At 42.2% G+C, this 21847-nt stretch overlaps 1 protein-coding gene across 1 annotated transcript in view; it reads right to left on the bottom strand.

The window, feature by feature from the left end:
- Positions 1-8192, bottom strand: part of LOC147625071 (transcription factor MYB3R-1-like) — a 59358-nt gene extending 51166 nt beyond the window's left edge. Inside the window, exons 1-8 of the mRNA XM_086818325.1 lie at positions 7303-8192; positions 7084-7138; positions 6777-6834; positions 6246-6340; positions 6031-6134; positions 5710-5838; positions 3583-5353; positions 2886-3223 (exon numbers count right to left, since the gene is read on the bottom strand). Coding sequence (XP_086674451.1) covers positions 2886-3223; positions 3583-5353; positions 5710-5838; positions 6031-6134; positions 6246-6340; positions 6777-6834; positions 7084-7138; positions 7303-7421 — 2669 coding nt within the window. The 5' untranslated portion in view covers positions 7422-8192. The remainder of the gene's footprint in view (positions 1-2885; positions 3224-3582; positions 5354-5709; positions 5839-6030; positions 6135-6245; positions 6341-6776; positions 6835-7083; positions 7139-7302) is intronic.
- Between the last annotated feature and the right edge of the window lie 13655 nt (positions 8193-21847).

Raw genomic sequence — 21847 nt, 5'->3', positions numbered from 1 at the left:
AGAGTTAGGAGGGCCAAATAGTTACATTAACCTCTACCAGAGGATCAAAGTCCAACTGGTACTCCAAGAAGAAGAATTTCCACGTCCAAGGGGAAATAGGTTGTCGACAAGTGCCTAAGATGTGGCTTCTAGGGTGAAGAAGGATTGACTCGGGCAGAAGCCATAATGCCAAACAAATGAAGGGCAGCCAACTTGAGTGCTGATGCAGGCGAGAAGTGAGAAGCTTATCTACACAGGGGAGAGTGGAGAAAATGGCGAGGGCAAAGGAGGAAAAATTGGCAGGTAGAAGGAGCAAGAGGAGATGTGCGAAGAGGGGGGGGGGGGCGAGGTGGATGGTGGGCAGGAGGAGGGTTGCACAGGAGGAGAGCAAGGTGAATGGCAGGAAGGAGGAAGAGTGCGCAGAGAGGAAGAGGGCAAGGTGATTGGCAAGGTGCAGGTGAACTACAGGGAGCTCCTGCCTAAGAATCTACCCTTTACAATTCTATCTACTTCCATGGTTGAAACTTAGAGATTAGAAATTGGAACACTTCCCACACTAGGTGTTTTTGTCACGTGCATCCCGCACTTGGATGCCACGTAGACATTTCTGTACAGAAGGTGCAGGACCTGGGATGGTGAACTGGAGTCAGCCAGGGATCCATCTCAGATGTCCGAGGTTAGGTGTGCATTGTCCTGCACAGGAGTCTAAGGTCAGGTGTGCATTGTCCTGCACATGAAACAGTGCCAGTCCGCGCTGTGAGTCTCCCTCTAGAATGATTTCAGAGGGCAAGGTATTCCCAGTCAAGAAAAGGTCCAAGATTACTGTATTTTCTTTCAGATTTCTCATCATTCTAATAAAGCAAATACACCATCCGTGGTGGGGGCCCTACAGAGGGTAATTGGGACCCAATACTGTGTCCTCTCTCTCCCTCTCCCTCTCTCTCTCTCTCTATTTTCTCCATTTCTCCTTTCAGTTTGTGCGTTAATTTCCGTCGCAAAAAGAGTGCTGAATTCTGAGTATTGAAGTTACCGATTCTTCTCCGAAGCTTCCGCATATTACAGTGGTATCAGAGCCTACTTCAAGTACAAAGATTCAGCAAAGAAACCAGAATTTTTTCTCCCTCGTGTGGTGGTTTTTAGAATCGCAGAACAGACAGCCAAGTTGCATGAACAGAAGGCGCAGATCTTGGCTCTGGAGGAGCGTACCCGCTCTCCAGCGTCGCGTTTTCCATCTCCTCCTCCCTCTCCTTCCGTACCCCAGATACCAGATCCTCGACACAGGGACCCTCTCGCGGGGTCACAGCCACAGCCAAAAGCTCTTTGCTTGAGTTACAGATGCGTGCATTGGAGATCCGACAACGAGAAGACAACGCCATGCAACGCGTGGAACACGAGCATTACCTCAGAGCTTTGGACGCCAGATTGACACTGGCGGCGCCCTCGAACCATTTTCCCGAGAAAATGAACTTCAGTAAGTATAATGGTAAACTCGATCCCACAACTCTTTATTCATGGTTACATCAATTTGAAGCTTACTTGTCCGCAGTTAGGAAAACAGATATTGACAGAGTGATCTTAGCCAGTTGGTACTTGGAAGGTGAGGCCATTCCTTCGTGGACTCAGTGGGCTCATGCCCACACCAGAGCAGGTATGGCAGCTCATGTGTGGGACGAGTTCGTCCACGACCTTAAGCAGCGGTTTCTACCGCCCCACTACCTTGAGCGACTCGAAGACGAGTTCAGGGGAGCGCGTCAGAACGCGCAACCAGTCCTTCAGTTTGCCAATAAAATTTCGACTTTATGTCTGCATTTAGGCTTATCTGATACGGACAAGAAAGGGCAGTTTTTTGACTTTATGGTTGCCCCTCTTGTAGGAGCAAACATAATTTTAGGTATTCAGTGGTTTCACAAGTTTCTCCCTGAAGTCAAGTGGGACAAGCACACGTTCCAGATCAATCGGAATGTGTCAAACGCCCCGGTGACCATTAAGTGTGAGCCAGGAATTCCGAACTTTCTGCTCATAAGCCACTTGCAAGCTAAGCGAGCAATCAGGAAAGGCGCACAGTGTGCGATGATTTACATCTAGACAGCCCAGACGGTGGCCAGGGCTTCCGAGAAGTACTAGGTTCTCCACGAAAAGTTCCAGAAGATTTTTCTTCGGGACAGCCTCCCTCCCTAACTCCTCCCGTCCAGACCGGAGGATCACAGGATTGACCTCCTTCCAGGCTCGGAACCCCCGAGCAAGTTTCCGTATCAAAAAGACATTACAAATTGTCTTTATCAGCCTTGCCGTTCTTCACAAGGTCACCGCATCTCCTCATGGTCAGCAGCCCTGGAGAATAAGATGGTGTGTTATATAAAGGACAAAGTATTGTTTAGGCTCAAAGGTTACACAAAGCGACCTTGGTAAAATATCAAAGATATGTCCCTTGGACTCCCTCCATCATTGTTTAATCTCAAGAGGTTCTCACCACATCTAACTGGTGAAAGGAGTGGTATGGCACAGTATGGTGCTAGGGTTCACTTCAGAGCTAGAATGAGATCCTTCTTCTTCTTCCTATCATTTCAAAACAAAGCAAGCTTGCATATGCCAATCCTTCTCAAGGAGAAAACCATATCATATATACCCATATCAAATCTGCCTCTGCCGAATTGCAAGTCCATTTTTCCGAAGAACTTTTGGACATGTCACATATGCAATTTTGTGTATTAATCATGTTGACTGAGTGTCAGTGCAAGTAGTTAAACATGAAAATGCACTCTTTAGCTTTGATGCTTACTACTGATGTCTTCTTATGCTTTTTTTTTTTGCGTGTTCAATTTTATTGATGGAAATGCGTGTAAGAAAGAAATTAAGGGAAGACAAGAAGACACTGAAAACGGCAAGAGAATCTACTGTGCACATACAAATTGAGACTGTCCAACTCGGCGATGCCATTGATCCAGTCCTGATTCAAGCTAGGCAATGGAGCTGAGACTGTCGTAACGTTTCCCGACTTTGCCATAAGCACCTGCAAATCGAGCTTTCTCTCACAAGATTTTGGCACTATGATAGATAATGATGACCTTGATGCAACCTTCCGATTTGCTGACAGACCAGCGCAAGGTTCTGGACTACTTGTAGCCAGAACTTTGGAGGGTTTCATGAAAGTTGATAAATCATTTCCTTCTCTGGTGGTTTCTACAAGACCTGAGTGTGGCTGCTCATTCATGTCATGCTCAGAAAGCACTGTTGAATTCTCTGACTGCATGTTTAAGAAAGAGATATAGTATAAGACTCTCTCTCTCTCTCTCTCTCTCTCTCTCTCTCTCTCTCTCTCTCTCTCTGCCAGCGCGTGCGTGCATGGATGTGTCTGTGTGAACACCATTTTTTTTAAACTAAAAAAGTGTGTGTGTGTGTGTGTGTGTGTGTGTGTGTAAGTGAATGAGAGAGAACATGCACGCCTATATACTTGTTTATTGCAAGCCTATATACATGCTTCTCCAGCCCTTTCAAAAAGCACATAACCAGCCAGATCTTTGGCCTCTCAGGTCATCAATGGCCAAACTCTAAGATTTACATACAAGTAAAGCCTGATTGAATAAATGCATAGCTTCAAAATACCTTAAAACCTTTTCCTGATGAGCTTGAATGTTGGGAATCTCCGTTGCTTCCATGAGATATGTTTTGGCCTTCCTCTTGCTTGATCTTGGTCAATTGCTTGCTGTCTCTGAGTGAGCCTTCCATGCCAGGCTCTGCTTCACTCTTTATATCTTCTGCATTAACTCGAACCCCTCGCCTTAGATCAAAGGAATCAGAATTCAACTCTCTACCAGTAGCCTTCAGAAACAGTGGAGCTTTACTCTTCAAGCAATAAGGTGGGGTAACAAGCATAGATCTTTCTCCTGATGGCTTTGTATCAGAAAAGATTCCAGGGACTTCAGCAGGTGTGCCAGAGGGTTCACTTTGGTTAGGACCAAGCACAACAGGGTTTTTACGAGTAGCAGATCTGCATGAAATCGATACAGGATTCATAATTGCAGCATCCTCTCTTTCACGAAACAAAGCTTCCTGGACAGGAGTGAGAATCTCTCGCTGCCGCTTTCTCAATATGGAAGGTGTGCCACCAAAGCTTCTTGCTGCGATTCTAAGCACTGTCTGGGGACTACCCTCTGTACAAGGTGAACCCCAAGGACAGTTTGATGGAGTCGAACAGTTGACTGCTGAGACAAACATCTGGCGCACACCAAGAGGACTGTAGGCCTGTTGGACATAGCCAGAACTCATTACATCATAATTGGTAAAGGGCAACTCCAGGTTTGGGAACTTAGGGGGTTCATAAAAGAGAGATTCGGCCTCTATACAGGTCATATCAGAATCCAGCTCGCCACGATCAACTTGCCATTGCACCATTTCAATCCCTTCTGGCCCAAGGGCCTGCTGTTGCAGAACAGCTTCTGAAAATCCATCAAACCCTGCGCAGATATTTCCCATATCCAGCCCTCCCTTAAAGGAATCTGGTAAGAGAAAGCTTTGCTGCTTTTGTTCAGAGTCCTCAATGATAGGTATGTCGATCAGCTGAAGACAGTCAGCAGCATATGTAGGTAAATCAGCTCTAAAGTTACCTGCTGTCGTCTTGCTCGAGAGTTTTTCCTTTCTCTGAGGCTTAAGAGGAGTACGAGAGGGAGTGGAAAAGTGGGAAGAGGAATTAACAGGAGAAAATGACTGCACAGAAAGGGATTGTTCTGGTGCACTAGCTACAAGGTGACCAGGTGAACCTGTTGGAGATCCATGCTGCATAGAAGATTCCATGCCTTCAACATCCATGGAGCAAAACTCATTCGAAGCTACCGGGCAACCTGGAAGACATCCATCTAGCTCCATTGCATCGACAGATTCTTCTTGCAACTGCTGTAACTGCAAGCATGATGCTCCATCCATGTGGTGGCACTGCCCATTAATCTGTTCTGGTCCCTCTTGTCTCTGCTGTAACTGCAAGCATGATGCTCCATCTATGTGGTGACACCGCCCATGGATCTGTTCTGATCCAGCACACAGCTGCATTTCAGATCCTCTATGCTGAGGATGGAACTGCGGACCATCGGCCAAGTTTTGCTCACCCTTGTTCAACATATCAAACCTTTCCCTTTGGAAATGCATGTAGCTACATGAACTCTCTGACTGAGTACACAAGTTCGAACTGACATGCTGGTTAACAAGCTCTTTTCCAAGTTCTCTCGATGACTGCTGTCGTATATTTCCATTGTCTGTGCCTATCAGCATGGGCTGCGGAATTCTTGGTTCTAATGACTGTGTCGACCCACCCGCAACAAAAAATGAATCGAGTTTTTTCTTAATGGAGCTGTTCCAGTGATTTTTGATAGCATTGTCTGTCCTGAGAATATGATGATTATGCAAAACCATCAGAATCACTTGTGTGTGTGTGTGTATGTGTGTGTGTGTGTGTGTGTGTGTGTGTGTGTGTGTGTGTGTGTGTGTATCCTGAGAATATGATGATTATGCAAAACCATCAGAATCACTTGCAAACAAGACCCCTCACCAGTCTCCATCTTGCGTGTGTGCGTGCGTGCATGCGTGCGTGTGTGTGTGTGTGTGTGTGAAAAGACTGCAAGTGCTAAATGAAGTTCATGAAGGTGTCATCGCATATGATTTTTGAAAATAATAGCCTTGGTAGCACATACCACTACAGAAAAACAAGTGTGTAGATAGGACAGAGGATGCAAGTGTCACCTTCCAGGTAGGAACTTCGCAATCTCTGCCCATTTGTTTCCATATATTTCATGAGCTTGGACGAGGGCCAGCTCCTCTTGTTGAGTCCATGCCTCCTTTTTGATGTTGGGATTGAGATGATTATGCCATCTATTACCAAAGCAATATTATACTAAAAAGATTGTGTCTTAAACCTCACCCCCCATAAGCCTATAAATGTAATAAATCCCAAAATTATTACTAATAAAAGGTATTTTTGAACAAAGCTCCAGGCTCTTGATTTGAACTTAAAACCAGAGAAACACGTCACATAACAGTGAAAGGACAATGGAGTCTCGAAACCTTTCTCTGCACTGCTTCCCAATTCGACCTGGTAAGGATTGTGCAATGACCGACCATTTCTTTGCCCCGTACTTATTCACAAGCTCCACAATCCTGTCATCTTCCTGATAAAATAAAATGAGGGTATCAATGAAATCAAAAAGAGAATGTCACCTGCAGAAGATGCCACGATATGCCAACCACATGAGTCCCAACACAAGAAACAAAATGACCACCTCTTTTGTCCATGGTCCCTTTACAAGATCAGGGTTCAAAACTTTTTGCCAACGATGTAGACATTGTACATCTGTTCGATCCGGAAAATACTCCGCTGCAAACAAATAGAAGGCCAGAAGTTACAAATCTCTCTCTCTCTCTCTCTCTCTCTCTCTCTCTCTCTCTCTCTCTCTCTCTCTCTCTCTCTCTCTCTCTCTCTCTCTCTCTAAAGAAAGTGTTACTTAATGAAGCATAAACATTGAACTGGACTAGGTCACCAATCAAAAGAGAGAATTTGGGTCTTGAGAAGTTTACATGCTAGATTTACACGCATATGCTCCTGCTAGCTACATTTATATGTGACAATCCTTGGGCAAAATGTTTTTCCCTTCACAAGTGTCGTGACTATGTGAATGTAGGCAAGATGTTCAACTCCTTTGTCCCGTTACAGGAGTCGTGATACTATAAAGGTGAGCCTTCATCATTGATTACATGATGGCATGGTACCTAGACAAGCTTCTTGCAGATGTTAGAGCAATATATGAGCTTACCTATCTTCTTCCAATTCTTGCCATTATAGCACTGCACTGCTCTTCGAAGGGTCTCATCCTGGCAAAACAATCAAATTAGAAAGTGGCAAATCCCATATAGCAAAAATTACAGCCTTGCATATGTTGTTCTTCTAAGTCCACATCATGAGATGGTGATCGTTTTCCACTTATGACTAATACACAATTTTGCCCTCTATACATAAGAGTAGTGACAATATCACACCTTTTGAGACAGAAACTTGTCTTGCTCTACCTTATGTTAGCAAGCCATCAAAACAAACCGTGGGACAAGTAGCTGGGATCCTACCTCCTCAGGAGTCCATCCACCTTTGGCAGACTTTCTCGTAGGTCCACCCGTACGGCTGCATAAGCATGCACATTTGGTGACGAAATTGAACACATACATGACACATGCAGTGGCAAAAACCAAACACATACATGACGTGAGTATGAATCAAAGAGAGATGACCTTTGATTTGATATGGGAAGTCATAGTATAATGTAGAGACTAAGAATGAAACAATACCCTTGGACTGGAGGCAGACTGTGAACACCACTATCACTGCAATCAGAGATGGATGAGCATGATGGAGCTGGCCTTTTTTCTTCAGATGCACAATTCTTCTTGAATTTGGCCCCCGACATTTGTCTGAGTAACTGAAATAGTGCATGTCCCGCTAGCTTGTGGTCATGCAAGCCTAACCCTGTTATAAAACCACCTGAGTATGGCTTACTCCAAAAACTTTCATGTCGCTATGCAACAAGCCGATTGAAAAGGGGCTTGGGAGAGGAAAGGTTTTGAGCTGCAGGGAGGGTTTAACCTGTGATTAGAGTTGGGAAGAAAAGGGTTTATGGGAAAAGGGTTTGCAGGTATGGATTCGAGCTGGGATTAAGTGTAGTAAGAAAGGGTTTCAACTGTGATTAGTGTTTGAAAGCAAATAGAGGTCCAGACTAATGGGATGTGATTTGGGCTGAGGAGCTGTGAGAAGTGTTTGAGAAAAGGGTTTGCACTGTGATTAGGGTTTCAACAGTGAACAGCCCATGTCCTTGCACGATTGTATGTGATTAGGGTTTGGACTGCAATTAGGGCTTAAAATGTGAGAAGGTTTAGGGTTATCACTATGTTAGGGTTTTCTCTGCGTTAGGTTTTTGCATTGCTATTAGGGTTTGGCAGAAGTTGATAGGGGGGCCTGTGTCTAGACAAAAACTGCAAGGTTCAGAAAAGGGCAATCAAAACTTAGCTCTGAGTCGATCCACCACCATAGCCGAACCTGAAAGAAGAAGAAGAAACAGCGCCCACGAAGCAGGGTGTTATCCCGTGACTTGCAAAACCATGAAACTGGACTGCAGCAACGAGATCTAACGGCACCCCCGTCTCTCTCTCTCTCTCTCTCTCTCTCCCCCTTCTTTTTTTTCAAACCTCAAACGGCCCTCCCACCACCTATAGCCGGTCGCACCACCGTAGATCGGCTGTGTACCGGTTCCAACCGGTCCTATGGAAAAGTCCAGCTATATCTACATTGACAAGCTAGGTAGACCACCACATAGGTAGTCAATAGTGACTAAGCCAGGATTAGTAGAGCCTCTTCATGCGTAACAACTAACTAGTTAGTGCCCCGCACGTTGCTAATCTCCCTCACATGTCAGCGCGGGAAGCACAACGAGCTGCAATGTGGCTGAGCCTTCCCTCGGTCACATGGCAGTTCCAAGCAAAATAGTGTGGATAATAGTAGGGATCTAGAAGCAAAAGAAGATAAAGACTCTCTCTCTCTCTCTCTCTCTCTCTCTCTCTCTTCGTAATAAAAGATATATTACCAAAAAATTTCCTTTACAAATGACCACATGGTTGCCATGTGATGTACTAGCTTTCCCTCACTACTCTGAACCACAGGTGTAGCTCGAAGTACCCTCATCCAATATATAGCCGTCTCATTCTCCACCAAATGAGCTGGCCTCAAGGAAAAGACTTGCCACAATAGTAACCCTTTTATACAACCTATGTAAGCTGTAATATCAACTTTTACATCAAATATGAAGGCATTCCTAGTTAACCATGTCCACCTCAAAAAATGAAAGAAAACTGACGGCCCATTTGGAATCTTGCCAAAAATCTAGTCTTTAACCTTTACGGGCCTATTTGTCAATGGAGTCTATACGCAAGATCTATACGCAAGAAAGGAGATCCCACACCTTCTTTGTTGCCACCGAACGTGAAATGAAAAGATGCGAGCATGTTTCCAAGCATGTAGTACAAAACACACAATTACCAGAAGCAATCCCTGCTTTCGCAATTGGTACCCCAATGGTAGGCCTCCAACTAGCATGTGCCATAGGAACACCTTCCCTTGATATGGAATCTTAGACCACCATCCCTGTAAGATTACTTCCTTCCACCAAGCCCTACTCTTCATGATGTTCCATATCCTATTAGCCTTCTCAGTGATCTAGCTCTTATCTTCCATCATCATATGTACACTTGATTTGTTGTACGCTGGACAATGTCCTGAGACTTTTTAAATGCCCAATCTAACCAAGGTTATTGATCCTCCAACTGAGGAATATCACCAAGTGCTGCCCTCACCTTCTCCCATTACTATACATATCCATATGAAACCCAAAATTATTTACGGATTTTCTAAAAAGACAATAAGCAACCTCTACGTGGCAACAAAGCATCCACAATTCTCACTAGTCCCAATCAAGCCATTCTATTAAATTTTGGCTACTCAACAAGATTGTCTGGCCACTCCATAAGTCGTGAAGTAGCCAGCACCTCTTCTGCCATAGAATTTAACTGCAACTGCGTTGATCTAAAGGCTTCCATTTAGTGTGTGCCAACATCTCCTTCGATGAGATCATCAAATGAGAAAGGAGAGGTGAAGCCACCACTCGAACCTGTTGGGAACCATTCACTACATCCCACCATGTACCATCAATCCTGGTATTACCATGCACAAGTGCGACCTCCTTTATGAGGGGCCTTAGCCATTACCACCTATGGCTCTTGAGATACACACATATCTTGCAATAAATCTCATATACTTATAGGGGAGTGAGCACGAAAGTGTCGTTTTCGAGACCATGCACGAACATGCACTCTCGTACTAGAACCTCACCATAGAGACCATGGCTCAAGCCTCCCTAGTGCACATACACAATAGATACATGCACTAGATACATGCACACGAATAGGTACAAGTACACAAATAGATACATACATAAATAGATACATGCACACGAATAGGTACAAGTACATGAACATGCACTAGTATACAGTTTCCAATAATAGGTCTGGAGCAAATACATTCGAGATACAATAGATGTAATGTGATATTCAAGAAGGTACAAGAAGATGTATAGTTGGTACAAGAGGTACAGTACATATAGTACAGCTAACAACTTGTGCAACAAGTACTACTATAAGCAGGTACACTAGGGTTTATAATAAGTACAACATTTGGTGCAAGAAGTACTCTTATTACTTATGTAGGTACACTATGTAGGTACACTAGGGTTTTTAACAAGTATAGCATTTGGTGCAACAAGTACTATCATAAGTACAATAGCAGGTACAATAGGGTTTCTAACAAGTGCAACAGGTATAGAGGACTGGTTGTAGAGTAGGGTTTCTAAAAAGTACAACTGGTACAATAGGGTTTTTAGCAGCTACAACAATTGGTGTAATAAGTACTACTGTAAGTATAACAGATATAGTAAGGTTTCTAGCAAGTACAATAGGTATAGTGGATGGTATAGTAGGTATAATAGGCTGAATAATAGAGTTCCCAGTACGTACGATTGGTACAGTAGGCTATACAACATTTGGGTACTGTAAGTACCATATAACAGTCAAGTACAACAAGTTCAATATGGAAGCCTAGCACAAATCCGGTAGCAAAAAGGGGAGCACCTATGAGTGTGTTGATTAGCTAGAGGAGTAGGGAATGACGCGCTTCACCAAAAATGTCCAAGGGAGAGAGAGAGAGTTGAGTGAGCTTTGTGGGGCTGGAGGTGGAAGGTGTCCAACCCCCATATGCCACATGGCATAACCCACCTCAAATAAGGGTGGACACCTCCTTTTAGTGCCCACTCATTCAGGAGGGTTCACATGGTAAGAAGGGTGCCCAAAGGTTAGGCTGCCCATACATGGGTCATTTGGGCCTCGAGCACTAGCTAGTGGGACTGATGCCCAACTTTAATGATGTGAATAGTTAAGGTTATAAAACCTTTACAATAATAAACAAAGTTTTAGATTAATACTTACCACCTATTCACATACCACAAACCATGTTAAAATATAAGGCACTCGCATGGTTCACATCCCATGGTCGTGAACTGGACATGTCATAGCAGGCAAGCCACATGAAATCTGTTTCGTGCAAGCAGAGATGCATGCACATGCATTATGTGTAATGGATATATCTCATGCTCCTAGAACTTGTAAAGCATGGAACTATAACTAGCAAGTCTTGTCGAGCTTGTAAATAGCAAGTCTTCTCGAGCACAAAACTAGCTCAGTGGGAAACCTAAATTAGGATTCGTGATAGTGGGTTCCACATCTTGGGGCTACACTATGGGTGACATGAGGCCTAGCCTCCTATAGGTGATACAAGTCCTGGCCTCAGTTTACGGGTGACACGAAGCTCCCTGGCCTCTTGTACCTTGGCACGATATAGGGGAGAGCCACTTGGGTGGCCAAATGGAGAGAGAGAGAGAGAGAGAGAGAGAGAGAGAGAGAGAGAGAGAGAGAGAGAGAGAGAGGACTACAAGGACGATCGCATGTAGATTTACAGCTTGTATAGTGTTTGTGTTTGCCCTGATTTCTTTATGGGTGAGCCTGAAGCAGTTCCACCAGTTGTGCTGGGTAGCTGTGCTAGAGTTTTACCCCCTTTTTGAAGCCATTCATGCAGACATATTTTCCATCCGGGCATTGGATCAGTTAGGGCTACCGAGGTTCCAATAGAGGAAGTGATAGATGCCAGAGTGGAAACATGGCAGTTTGTGGCACAAGTGGAATCCTTTCATAACAAGGCTAATATTTCTTTTTTACTGGACGAATTCCATTCTTCAACATGATTACAAATTGGTTACATGATTTATTCGATGGTAATTTTGTGGACAAGATCTTTGACGGTCCCAAAGGATTCTATGAGGTCCTATTCTCATCCAAAGAAGTTTGAGATTTGGTTATGCAGAAAGTCTCATTATTTCTAGATGGACAGTTGGTGCATGTTGTACCCTGGTGCCCTATGGTAGAGTATAGAGATATGTTGCGCCAAGCATGCCCTATTTGGGTTGAGATTGTAGACTTTCCATCAACTATGTGGGAATTGTTATCGTTGGCCATGCGTACTATTTGAGAGGTGTTGGTGGAGCCCAAAATGTTGTCAAAGAATAAAAACAGGGTTTTCATGCTATGGGATACTGGGAAGCCATGACCTCGACAATTGAGGTTATGCAGGGATGGATTTGACCCTTTGTATTTAAAATGATCATTTGCAGGCCATTACTTTCATTGTGAGGTTATGCAGGGATGGATTTGACCCTTTGTATTTAAAATGATCATTTGCAGGCCATTACTTTCATTGTGAGGAGATGGGTCATATCAAAGTGTCTAGAGGAGGTGAATGCTCAGCCAGCAAAACAAAGTGAGCAAGTGGTAAATAAAGGTAAACAAGTTTTGGCAGATAAAGGTTAATAAGTTTTGGCAGATATAGAAGATAGACTGTGGCTTGTGGTGATGAAGAGAGGCGCTCACGAAACAACTACTTCTAGTGGTAATCAAAATGTGGGTGCTGGTCATGGTGCCTCTTCATCATTTTGTCCTGGTGCCACAAGATGGACTCGAGAGAAAGATAACCAAGGTAGGGTGTCACACTCTCGATATAATCTGAGACCTCGAGTTACGAAAGAAAATCAGGAATATTTTTCTCTTCTATTTGATAGAAAAGGGGCTATGGTCTTAGCCTAGGATAAGAAGTATCAGAATGTCAAGTGGAGACAAGATACATCGCATAGTGATGCCTGTACTTTAGGTGAGAAGGAATGGGTGGATCTTTTGTTGTGAAGAGTATGGGAACAGATGGGAGAGAAGGCATTGAGGATCTTGTGCAATATTTTAAGAAAAGAGAGGCCGATGGTGGCACCTCTCATCGATTGGCTTTTTGTTTTTTTGATGGATTATGAAGATTTCTCTTTGGAATGTAAAAGGTGCGTGTTCAACTGTCCAAGAATTATCGCATGTGGTGTACTGTGTTTCAAGGTCAATGGGATATGTTTTGTGCTGTGGAGCTAAAACAACATTCCTTGGCTAGACAAGTGTACGATTACAAGGAGTTTCGTGTGTTTTATAGTGGGCACCCCACTACACAATTAGGGGTCATGACAGTGAAATCTCAGTTTAAGCCATCATTGGTTATGTAGGATGTCCGGGGGCGGTTCATTGTTGTGGAAGTGGAGTTTATGGATGAAACATTATGGCTTGTGGGGCTATATGTGCCTAATGGTGTTGCACAACGTGTCAGTTATGGGACGATTTATTGTGTTTGTGCAACGCTTAGCCTGGCTTTGTACTGGGCGATTTTAATGTATGTGAATTGCTAGAGCATGCTTTTACACCTCACTCTATTATGGATGGACCGGAGAGGCTCAATTGAAATGTGTTTGCCAATCGAGTTTTGAAACAAGATATGTGGTCAAATTTCCAGGTCACTTCAAAAATTGCCAGAGGTGACTTGAGGTCCTAAAAAGGTCTCCATCTTAGCCGCAACCATAGACATCAAGCATGGAGCACAACCTTTCTCTACAATGTTTCCATTTGGTGGGCATGATTTTAGAAAAAGTAGCTTCACATATGTAAATTGCAAGTGGCCTCTTCCTAATTGAAGCCCTCTCCATGGATGAGTCTCCTTTCCCCATGTATGAGCTTGAAGATCTGTATGTTGATACTGCACTAGCTAACATCCCCTTCATTGACATAGGAATCCACAAGAAATATCTTAAACTAGAAATTGAGAAAAAAAGGTCAAACAAGCTATAATATGACAGAGTGAGAGATGGCACATACCATGTAGGGATGTTGTGTCCTCTGACATAAGGTGTCCTCTAACACCTTGGCATCATCATCGTCAATGATTATCTCTTCCTGTTGCTCTCCACTTTGGCCACCATGACCTAAGAACTATAACTTTTAAGTCAAAAAAAGGAATCCATAATCAATAGTAACAAAGGAATCCATAATCAACACTAACCCTTGTGAGTAGTAATCCAATATCTCATGTTTAATTGTAAGATTCCCAACAAAAATTTGCTAGAGTCTCCTTTGTTTTTGGAACAAAATTCCAAAATTTTCTCATCCATATATGGGCACAAGGTATATGAAAAGAGCATCAAGACTAGAACCAAAACCATCACAAATAGAAACATACAAATCCATATCCATAGACACATGCAAAATTTATCTAATAAGTAATTCGTGCAAGTGACAATTCAGTTTTGCATACCTCTCCCCTTGTGCAACCTCTCCCCTTGTGCAAGTGACAATTCAGTTTTGCATACCTCTCCCCTTGTGCAACCTCTTCAAAGCCAACTACAAAACCAAACCATAGTTATATAGTGTGTATAAGAAGACATGTCAAAAATACAATGCATGGAAAGAAAATCAAGATATTTATACAACATGCAGTCCAATGTGTAGCCACAACAAGCAAAAGAAGTCTATAACTTAATGTGTGTAAATATGGTCTCTATGAGCAAGATTGAACATGGTTTTTGTGGCCTTTTTGGCTTCCAATAAAGACAATAATTAGATTTTTGACTCACTAGGGACATCACAAATGGCAAGAAGATTCAACTTCTTCAAAGTAGCATAGCAATCTGCTCCCCATTTGAGTGCCCATACTCTTGATCGCTAATCATCACCAAGATATCTCTTTTACTTTACCTTTCTAATTATGTCACCATATCTTGAGGCCAATTCTCCAGTTTCCTTCTCCTCCACATTTCTGAGCTCCTCTTTAGACAATGTCAATCGCACTTGCTCAAGCTTCTTGTTAAGTGACTGAGTGAGTTGAACCTAGTAAACTAGGGAGTCCCGAACCTTAGCAAAGATAAGAAGAATGCATTTTCTAGTAGAATACAAGGTAGCAATACTTACGTTATAGACTAGCTTCCCAAGGTATCTCCATGTTAGAGGGTACCATGGCTCGGCTCCTTTAGTGTACTTCTTTATTATTTGAGCAATTAACTTTCTATCTTTTTCAGGTAGGTCCTTCAAGTAATCCTCGTGTGGTTGACAACAGAAATGTTTGCACAATTTACAATATCTCACAATGTGGTGCCAACCAATGCATGTGTGTTCAAGCTAGAAACAAATACTTAGAGATAATTAAAAGAGAAGAGTGAAAGAAAACAATGGTGAGAACACATAATAAAACTCAAAACAAAGACAAAGATATGCTTAGTACTTCATCTACTGCAAGTTTGACAATAGACAATCTCACTCACTTTGGTCGGATCTATAATTGTACATAATACTCGGGATATAATACTCAGGATGCTTTGCCCTTGTATTGAAAAATCTTTCTTTAATTGCAACAATCCATGCTACCATACATTGGTTTTCTTCCTAAATAAGCGTAAAACATTCAACCCACAAGCATTTGAAACTTGTAGCATTATATGATAGTGATGTGTGTGAACACACTTAGGACCGTCGGGGCACTTTTTCCCACTAGGAGGTTTTTTCCCCCGTGCATATGTACACCCTCTTATCTACTCATTTTGGGGTGTGTGCTTATCTTTTGTATTTGGCACACATTTGTTCATTCTAATCTAGTGAGTTTGTGTGCTCTCAAGCTTCTCTATATTGTGTGTGTGCATTGTTGTAACCCTAACCCTAATTCCAACAATTGGTATCAGAGCTAGCCTCCTTGACACTTGATCTAATATTCTGTCTTCCTCCTCATCATCACGACCCTGTTTTTTGGTCTCCGATTGAGATACCCTCTTAGGAGAAGAAGGTGTATATTGTAGTGTGATGTATACGAAGTATACAAAGTTTTCGAGGTCTGTGACGCGATTCGGGCATGTTTTGGCACTGCAAGGTTTTTGCAAATGTTCGAGAGGTGTCGTTTTGGATTGGTTTTGCTCATATTTAGGTGTTTTGGGTTGTGCAGCGGCAAAGATTTGGTGTGCTGCCGCATCTACAGTGTCTTCAACAACATCAACCATCATAATTTCACTAGTAACACTCTATTCTCTACTCTGTCTTATTTTTCATACACTTTGCAGGTGATTCAGTCAGTTGGCAGCCATGCGGGGTTGCATCAGTGAATACTGAGTACTTGCAGATGAGTACTTACAGAGTATTGAGAGATTTTGCATTTGGTAGACAATCATGGTTGGCAGTAGTAGTGATGTATTCAACATGTTGTCTGCTTGATGGGACTAACTACCCATTATGGTCCTGTATGATGATGCATGTACTGGTTTGCTAAAGGCCTTTGGAATGTGGTCAGTGGTAGTGAAATTCATCCTGTTTCACAACTACCAGTGCAGCCAGGTATTGCAGGTACATCTGAAGTAGAATTTGATATACAGATGTGGCTCCTCCGCATGTACCACCAGTACCTCCCATTGTTGCTCAAACGAGATGGGATGGAAGAGATGCATATGCACATGTATTGCTTGCACTTTCTGTGAAGTGAAGCATTATTCCTCATATTCAGTTATGTAAGACTTCAAAACAGGCATGGGATGCACTTGCTACATTATACTAGGTGTGCAATGAAGCACGCATTGCATATCTACACAAATAGTTGGAGTCTGAGCACATGAATGAGGGAAACTCAATAGATAGCTTCTTGACCAAGATCAAAGATTTTAAGGAGCAGCTCGCTAGTGTGGATGAGATATATCCTGATAGTACATTGGTGCCCACAATTTGCAATGCATTGCCAGATTTTTATTAGATAGACTCATGAGATGAAGGGAAATCCAAATGCCCTTACATTTAATGAGTTGGTTTCAGTACTCTTACAACAAGAAGAGAAGTCTAGGCAAAACAGATCTGTTATGCGAGTTGGTGACTAAGCTTTTGTTGCTAGTCATAAAGGTAAAGGTAAAGCTTCTTCGCATAGTAGTAGCTATAAGCCAAAATCAGAATCCTTAGATAAGGATGCAGAGAAAGAAGGTGATAAGCCTAAAAACAAGGGCAAGTGTCACTATTTCAAGAAACCAGGGCACTACATAAATGAGTGCAAGAAAAGGCTAGAGAAGGAGCAAAAGAAAGAATCAGGCATGGTTGTGGCTGATGCATCTGCACCATGTAGAGAAGAAGGAATCTATAAGTTTTGCTCAAGATGATTGGGCATGGATTGTACATTGCAATTTTATGACCCTTCTATTCATGATGTATGCATGTTAGTGTGGTAGAATCAGATGCTTGGTACTTTCACAAAAAAATTTGTTCTTAGAATCTGTCCCAAGTGCAAGAATCATCACATGTGCAAATGGTTCCTCATATTTTGTCAAAGGAGTTGGTAGAGTTGTGCTCACTGTGAAAATGGGGGTGCATTTACTCTTTGTAAAGTTTTATATATGCTAGGCATTAAGAAGAACTTGCTGTCAGTTTTAGCCTTAGCCTGGTAAGGATTGATGGTGAAATTTGTGGATGATAGATAAACACTTCAGGATAGAAATGATGGTTATTCCATCAATGTCTCAGGTACCTTGTTTCATGGCCTATACAAGATGGATGCATTTGAGAAGTTGCACCATGATGCTTGCTCAGTCTCTTGTGCTATGAGTGATGTAGAATTATGGCATGCACAATTTGGCCATCTAAATTATGGCAGCTTGTTACACCTTCAAAGGCATGATATAGTGTATGAGTTGCCAATTCTTGAGACCCCTGCTAGACATGTTTGTGAGGGGTGTATTCTTGGTAAAATGCATCAGGCATCATTTTCAAAGGATGGATCTGTGAGAGCTGTTAAGAAATTACAACTTATACATAGTGATGTATGTGGTCCTATGAGGACACCATCTATTGGGGGATATCTCTACTTCGTCACTTTTATTGTTTGCTGATTACTCCAGATATAGGTGGGTGTATCCACTAAAGTAGAAGTCAAAGGTTTTTATGTGCTTTAGGCACTTTGTATCCATGGCTGAAAATGCATGTGAATGTAAAGTTGGCACACTTCATTCAGATTGAGGGAGGGAGTATATGTCCAAGGAATTTCATGCATATATGGTTGAAAAAGGCATAAGGCATCAATGTATAGTGCCATACAAACCTCAGCAAAATGGTGAGAATGAGAGGAAGAACATGTCTCTCATGGAGATGGCATGATGTATGGTGAAAGCCCAAGATTTACCTCATGGTTTTTGCTTAGAGGCAACTATGTGTTGAACAAATGCCCTACCAAGGCCTTGTAGTCTAAAACTCCTTATGAAGCTTGGCATGGCAGGAAGCCTTCAGTGGCTCATTTGCGTGTTTTTGGATGTCTTGCTTATGCTCTTGTGCCTGAGCAACAACGCAGTATGCTTGATGATAAGGCAATTAAATGCATCTTTGTGGGACAGCTCAGAAAGCAAGGGATATAGACTTTTCCATTCGGCCTCAAAGCGGATTTGGTAAGCAAAGATGTTTTTTTTGTCGAAAACTCAATTTAGCCCATGCTTTCATTCCAAAAACATTAGACTGTATGCTCACAGGACATGTTTGATTCGCTCCTACCTTTGTTTAATGGAGGGTAGCCATATGTAGAGCATATGCTCAACTAAGTGCTGAAATTCAGGGCTGCAAAATCAGCCTACAAATCAACCTTTTGATGAGGCAATTATTAAGGTTGTAGTGGATGAGGAGAAAGTAGCCATAGAAGAATCTAGGCGTATGCCAAAATGGTTTGTGAGACATTGAGGGATAGCAAGTTGGTAGCTCCTTTACCTAGCAGAACTCGTGTAGTTCTCATCATGCAGATTACTCTCGTGTGGATCATGTTCTCATTTCTGCTTTATGTAATGAGGAGGAACATGTTTCCTTAAAGGAAGCACAGGATGATGATCATTGGATGCATGTTATGTAGGATGAGTATAACTCTATACTCAAGAATGACACCTGGTATTTGACAGATCTACCTCATGGCAAGAAGGCCATCGGTACTAAGTGGGTTTACAAGTTAAAACGCAAAGCAGATGGTAGCATTGATCGCTACAAGCCTAAATTTATTGCAAAGGGGTATGCCTAGTAAAAGGGCATTGATTATGATGAGACCTTTCCATCCATATCTTGTATGACTACCATTAGGTGTCTCATTGCTTTGGCAACACATCATGGGCGGAATGTACATCAGTTGGACATTAAGATTGCATTCTTGAATGGTGATTTACATGAGGAGGTGTATGTATTGCAACCTCCTAGTTTTGCTATGAAAGGACAAGAGTCTAAAGTATGCAAGTTGAAAAAGGCTCTTTATGGCCTTAAGCAGGTTCCTAGAGCATGGTATGAGAAGATTCATGCATACTTGGTTACAAATGATTTTTGCAAAATAGTCCAATAGAGAGTACCTTCTATCTGAAGAGGAGTAAGGACACATTTTTTGTCATCGTTCTATACGTTGATGACATGCTGCTCATGGGACCAGATATAGATAAGATTTCAGCCTTTAAGACTGCTTTTCAGTCATCGATTGAGATGTCACATTTGGGGCGCTTGCATTACTATTTGGGGATTCAGTTTATGCAGCGCAATGATGGCATTGTTATGCTGCAATCTAAATATATACAAAAGCTATTGAGGAGGTTTAATCTTGAAGACTGTAAACTTGTGGCTACACCTATGGAGACACGTGCTCTACTTAGTCTTCAAGATGCAGGAGACTCTTTTGATGCTAGTTTGTATCAGTAGGTTGTTAGATCCCTTCTTTATGTGTGCAGCAACACGAGGCCAGATATACAATATGCGATCTCATAGTTGAGCAGATTTATGCATAGCTTAGGTACAAAGCATTGGTAGGCTGTTAATAAGCAGGTTTTTCGCTATTTACAAGGCACTTAGTATTTTGGATTATTTTATCCAAAGGGAGGTGAGTCACAATTGCATGCTTTCAGTGATTCAGATTGGGCTCGATGTTATGACACACGAGTGTCTACTAGTGGGTTTTGCTTTTGCATTGGTGATTCATGTATATCATGGCTCAGCAAGAGGCAACCTACAATGGCCACTTAGAGCTATGAAGCTGAGTACAGGAGGGTAGCTTTTACAACTATAGTTGAGTGTGTGTGGCTTAGATATCTTATGCTGATTTGGGTATTGGACAGTCGTCTAGCACTACGATATTCACTGATAGCCAAAGCGCATTATCAACTTCTTGTTGCAAACCCAATATTTCAAGCTCACACTAAGCACATTGAGGTGCATTACCCCACTATGTCAGGGATAGACTCTGGAACAGAGATCAACTTTGTCTATGTGCCTACACATGACAACATGGCAGATTTATTCACGAAGGCTCTTCCTCATGAAAAGTTCAAAGCTTTTCGTAAAGCTTTGGGCTTATGTCCTTTTTAGGATTTAGTGGCCATACCCTATACATGTTCACATCATCACTCCAAGGGGGATTTGTAGCATTATATGGTAGTGATGTGTGTGAACACACTTAGGACTGCCGGGGTACTTTTTCCCTCACTAGGAGGTTTTTTTCCCCGTGCGTATGTACACCCTCTTATCTACTCATTTTGGGGTGTGTACTTATCTTTTGTATCTGGCACATATTTGTTCATTCTAATCTAGTGAGTTTGTGTGCTCTCAAACTTCTCTATCTTGTGTGTGTGCATTGTTGCAACCCTAACCCTAATTCCAACAAACCTCTAGTCTTCTTTGAATCTGCTCTTCAAAATCTTTGTTAATGTCATGCCAAATATTATCCTCATATTATCCCACTGGGCCATGATCACAATGTGATAAACCATCGTGCTCTCCCTATCACATGTCCACATGGACACAATGAAGGCACCTTTTCTGCTACATAACTCTCCTCTCCAAAAGTTGTCTTTAGACCCGAAACATCATCTCTCAATCGCCTAACTTTTGCATAGGGAATAAGCTTCCATAGGGGAATCGATGACATTCATAATAGCTAAAAAGCCTCATGTAATACAGGGAACAATTTGCAAGTTAGCCTCTTTTGGGGCCAACTCATCATCCACCTCATGAATGCTACCTGGAATGGTTGCATAAAAAGTCTGACTGTCAACTTCTTCACCCACATCATCTTTCTCTTGAAAATCAGTCTCCACAACTGTACTAATCTAGTCCAAACTTTTTGAGGGTAGAGGCTCATGGTATATAACTCTTGCCCATCTTCCCCTTTTTCTATGCTTTCCTCCACCTCCCTTGAAAGTCGGGCACTGAAAAAGATATATAAATCCCACCATCAAACTTATAAACAACATCATCATCATTATCATTGCATTGATATCAACCAAAAAAAGGAGTTCAATAGTCCTTATAAGTTGTAATTCATTATTTATGCTTGAGTGTATTTTTCTAGAAAAAATCTACGAGTCTCCTTTGTTTTTCAAATAAAATTCCAATATAGTTGAAAGATGGAAGAAAAGGAGAGACTCATTTATGTGGATTATAGAGACACGAGACATCGTTTACATGGAAGTCTAAACATGGGTGAAGGTCACCATTGAAGCTTAGGCATAACCTCCAAGAAGACAAGATGTCTATAGAGTAAAAGATCATAAAAGGGTTAAAAGGGGTTACAATGTCCATGAGCCCTATGCCTAATATAGCCCAAAGCCCCCAAAAGTACACATGTGAATAACCCTAAGCCTAAGTGCTGAAGCCCTATCCCCCATGTGCATGTGCATACCAAATCCACTTCATTACAAACCATCCCCATGTGCATGTGCATACCAAATCCACTTCATTACAAACCATCCCCTCCTACAATGATTTTGTCCTCAAAATCAAAGGGTGGTCATACAAAACAAATACAAAGGCTATATACAAAAATCCCAATACATGACCAAAGTGTCACCATCGTAGAGAACCA

The sequence above is a fragment of the Cibotium barometz genome, chromosome 24 (assembly GCF_041138505.1).
Source record: "Cibotium barometz isolate CiBa-2024 chromosome 24, ASM4113850v1, whole genome shotgun sequence".
Lineage (NCBI taxonomy): Eukaryota > Viridiplantae > Streptophyta > Polypodiopsida > Cyatheales > Cibotiaceae > Cibotium > Cibotium barometz.
This window is presented reverse-complemented; position numbering and strand designations above follow the sequence as displayed.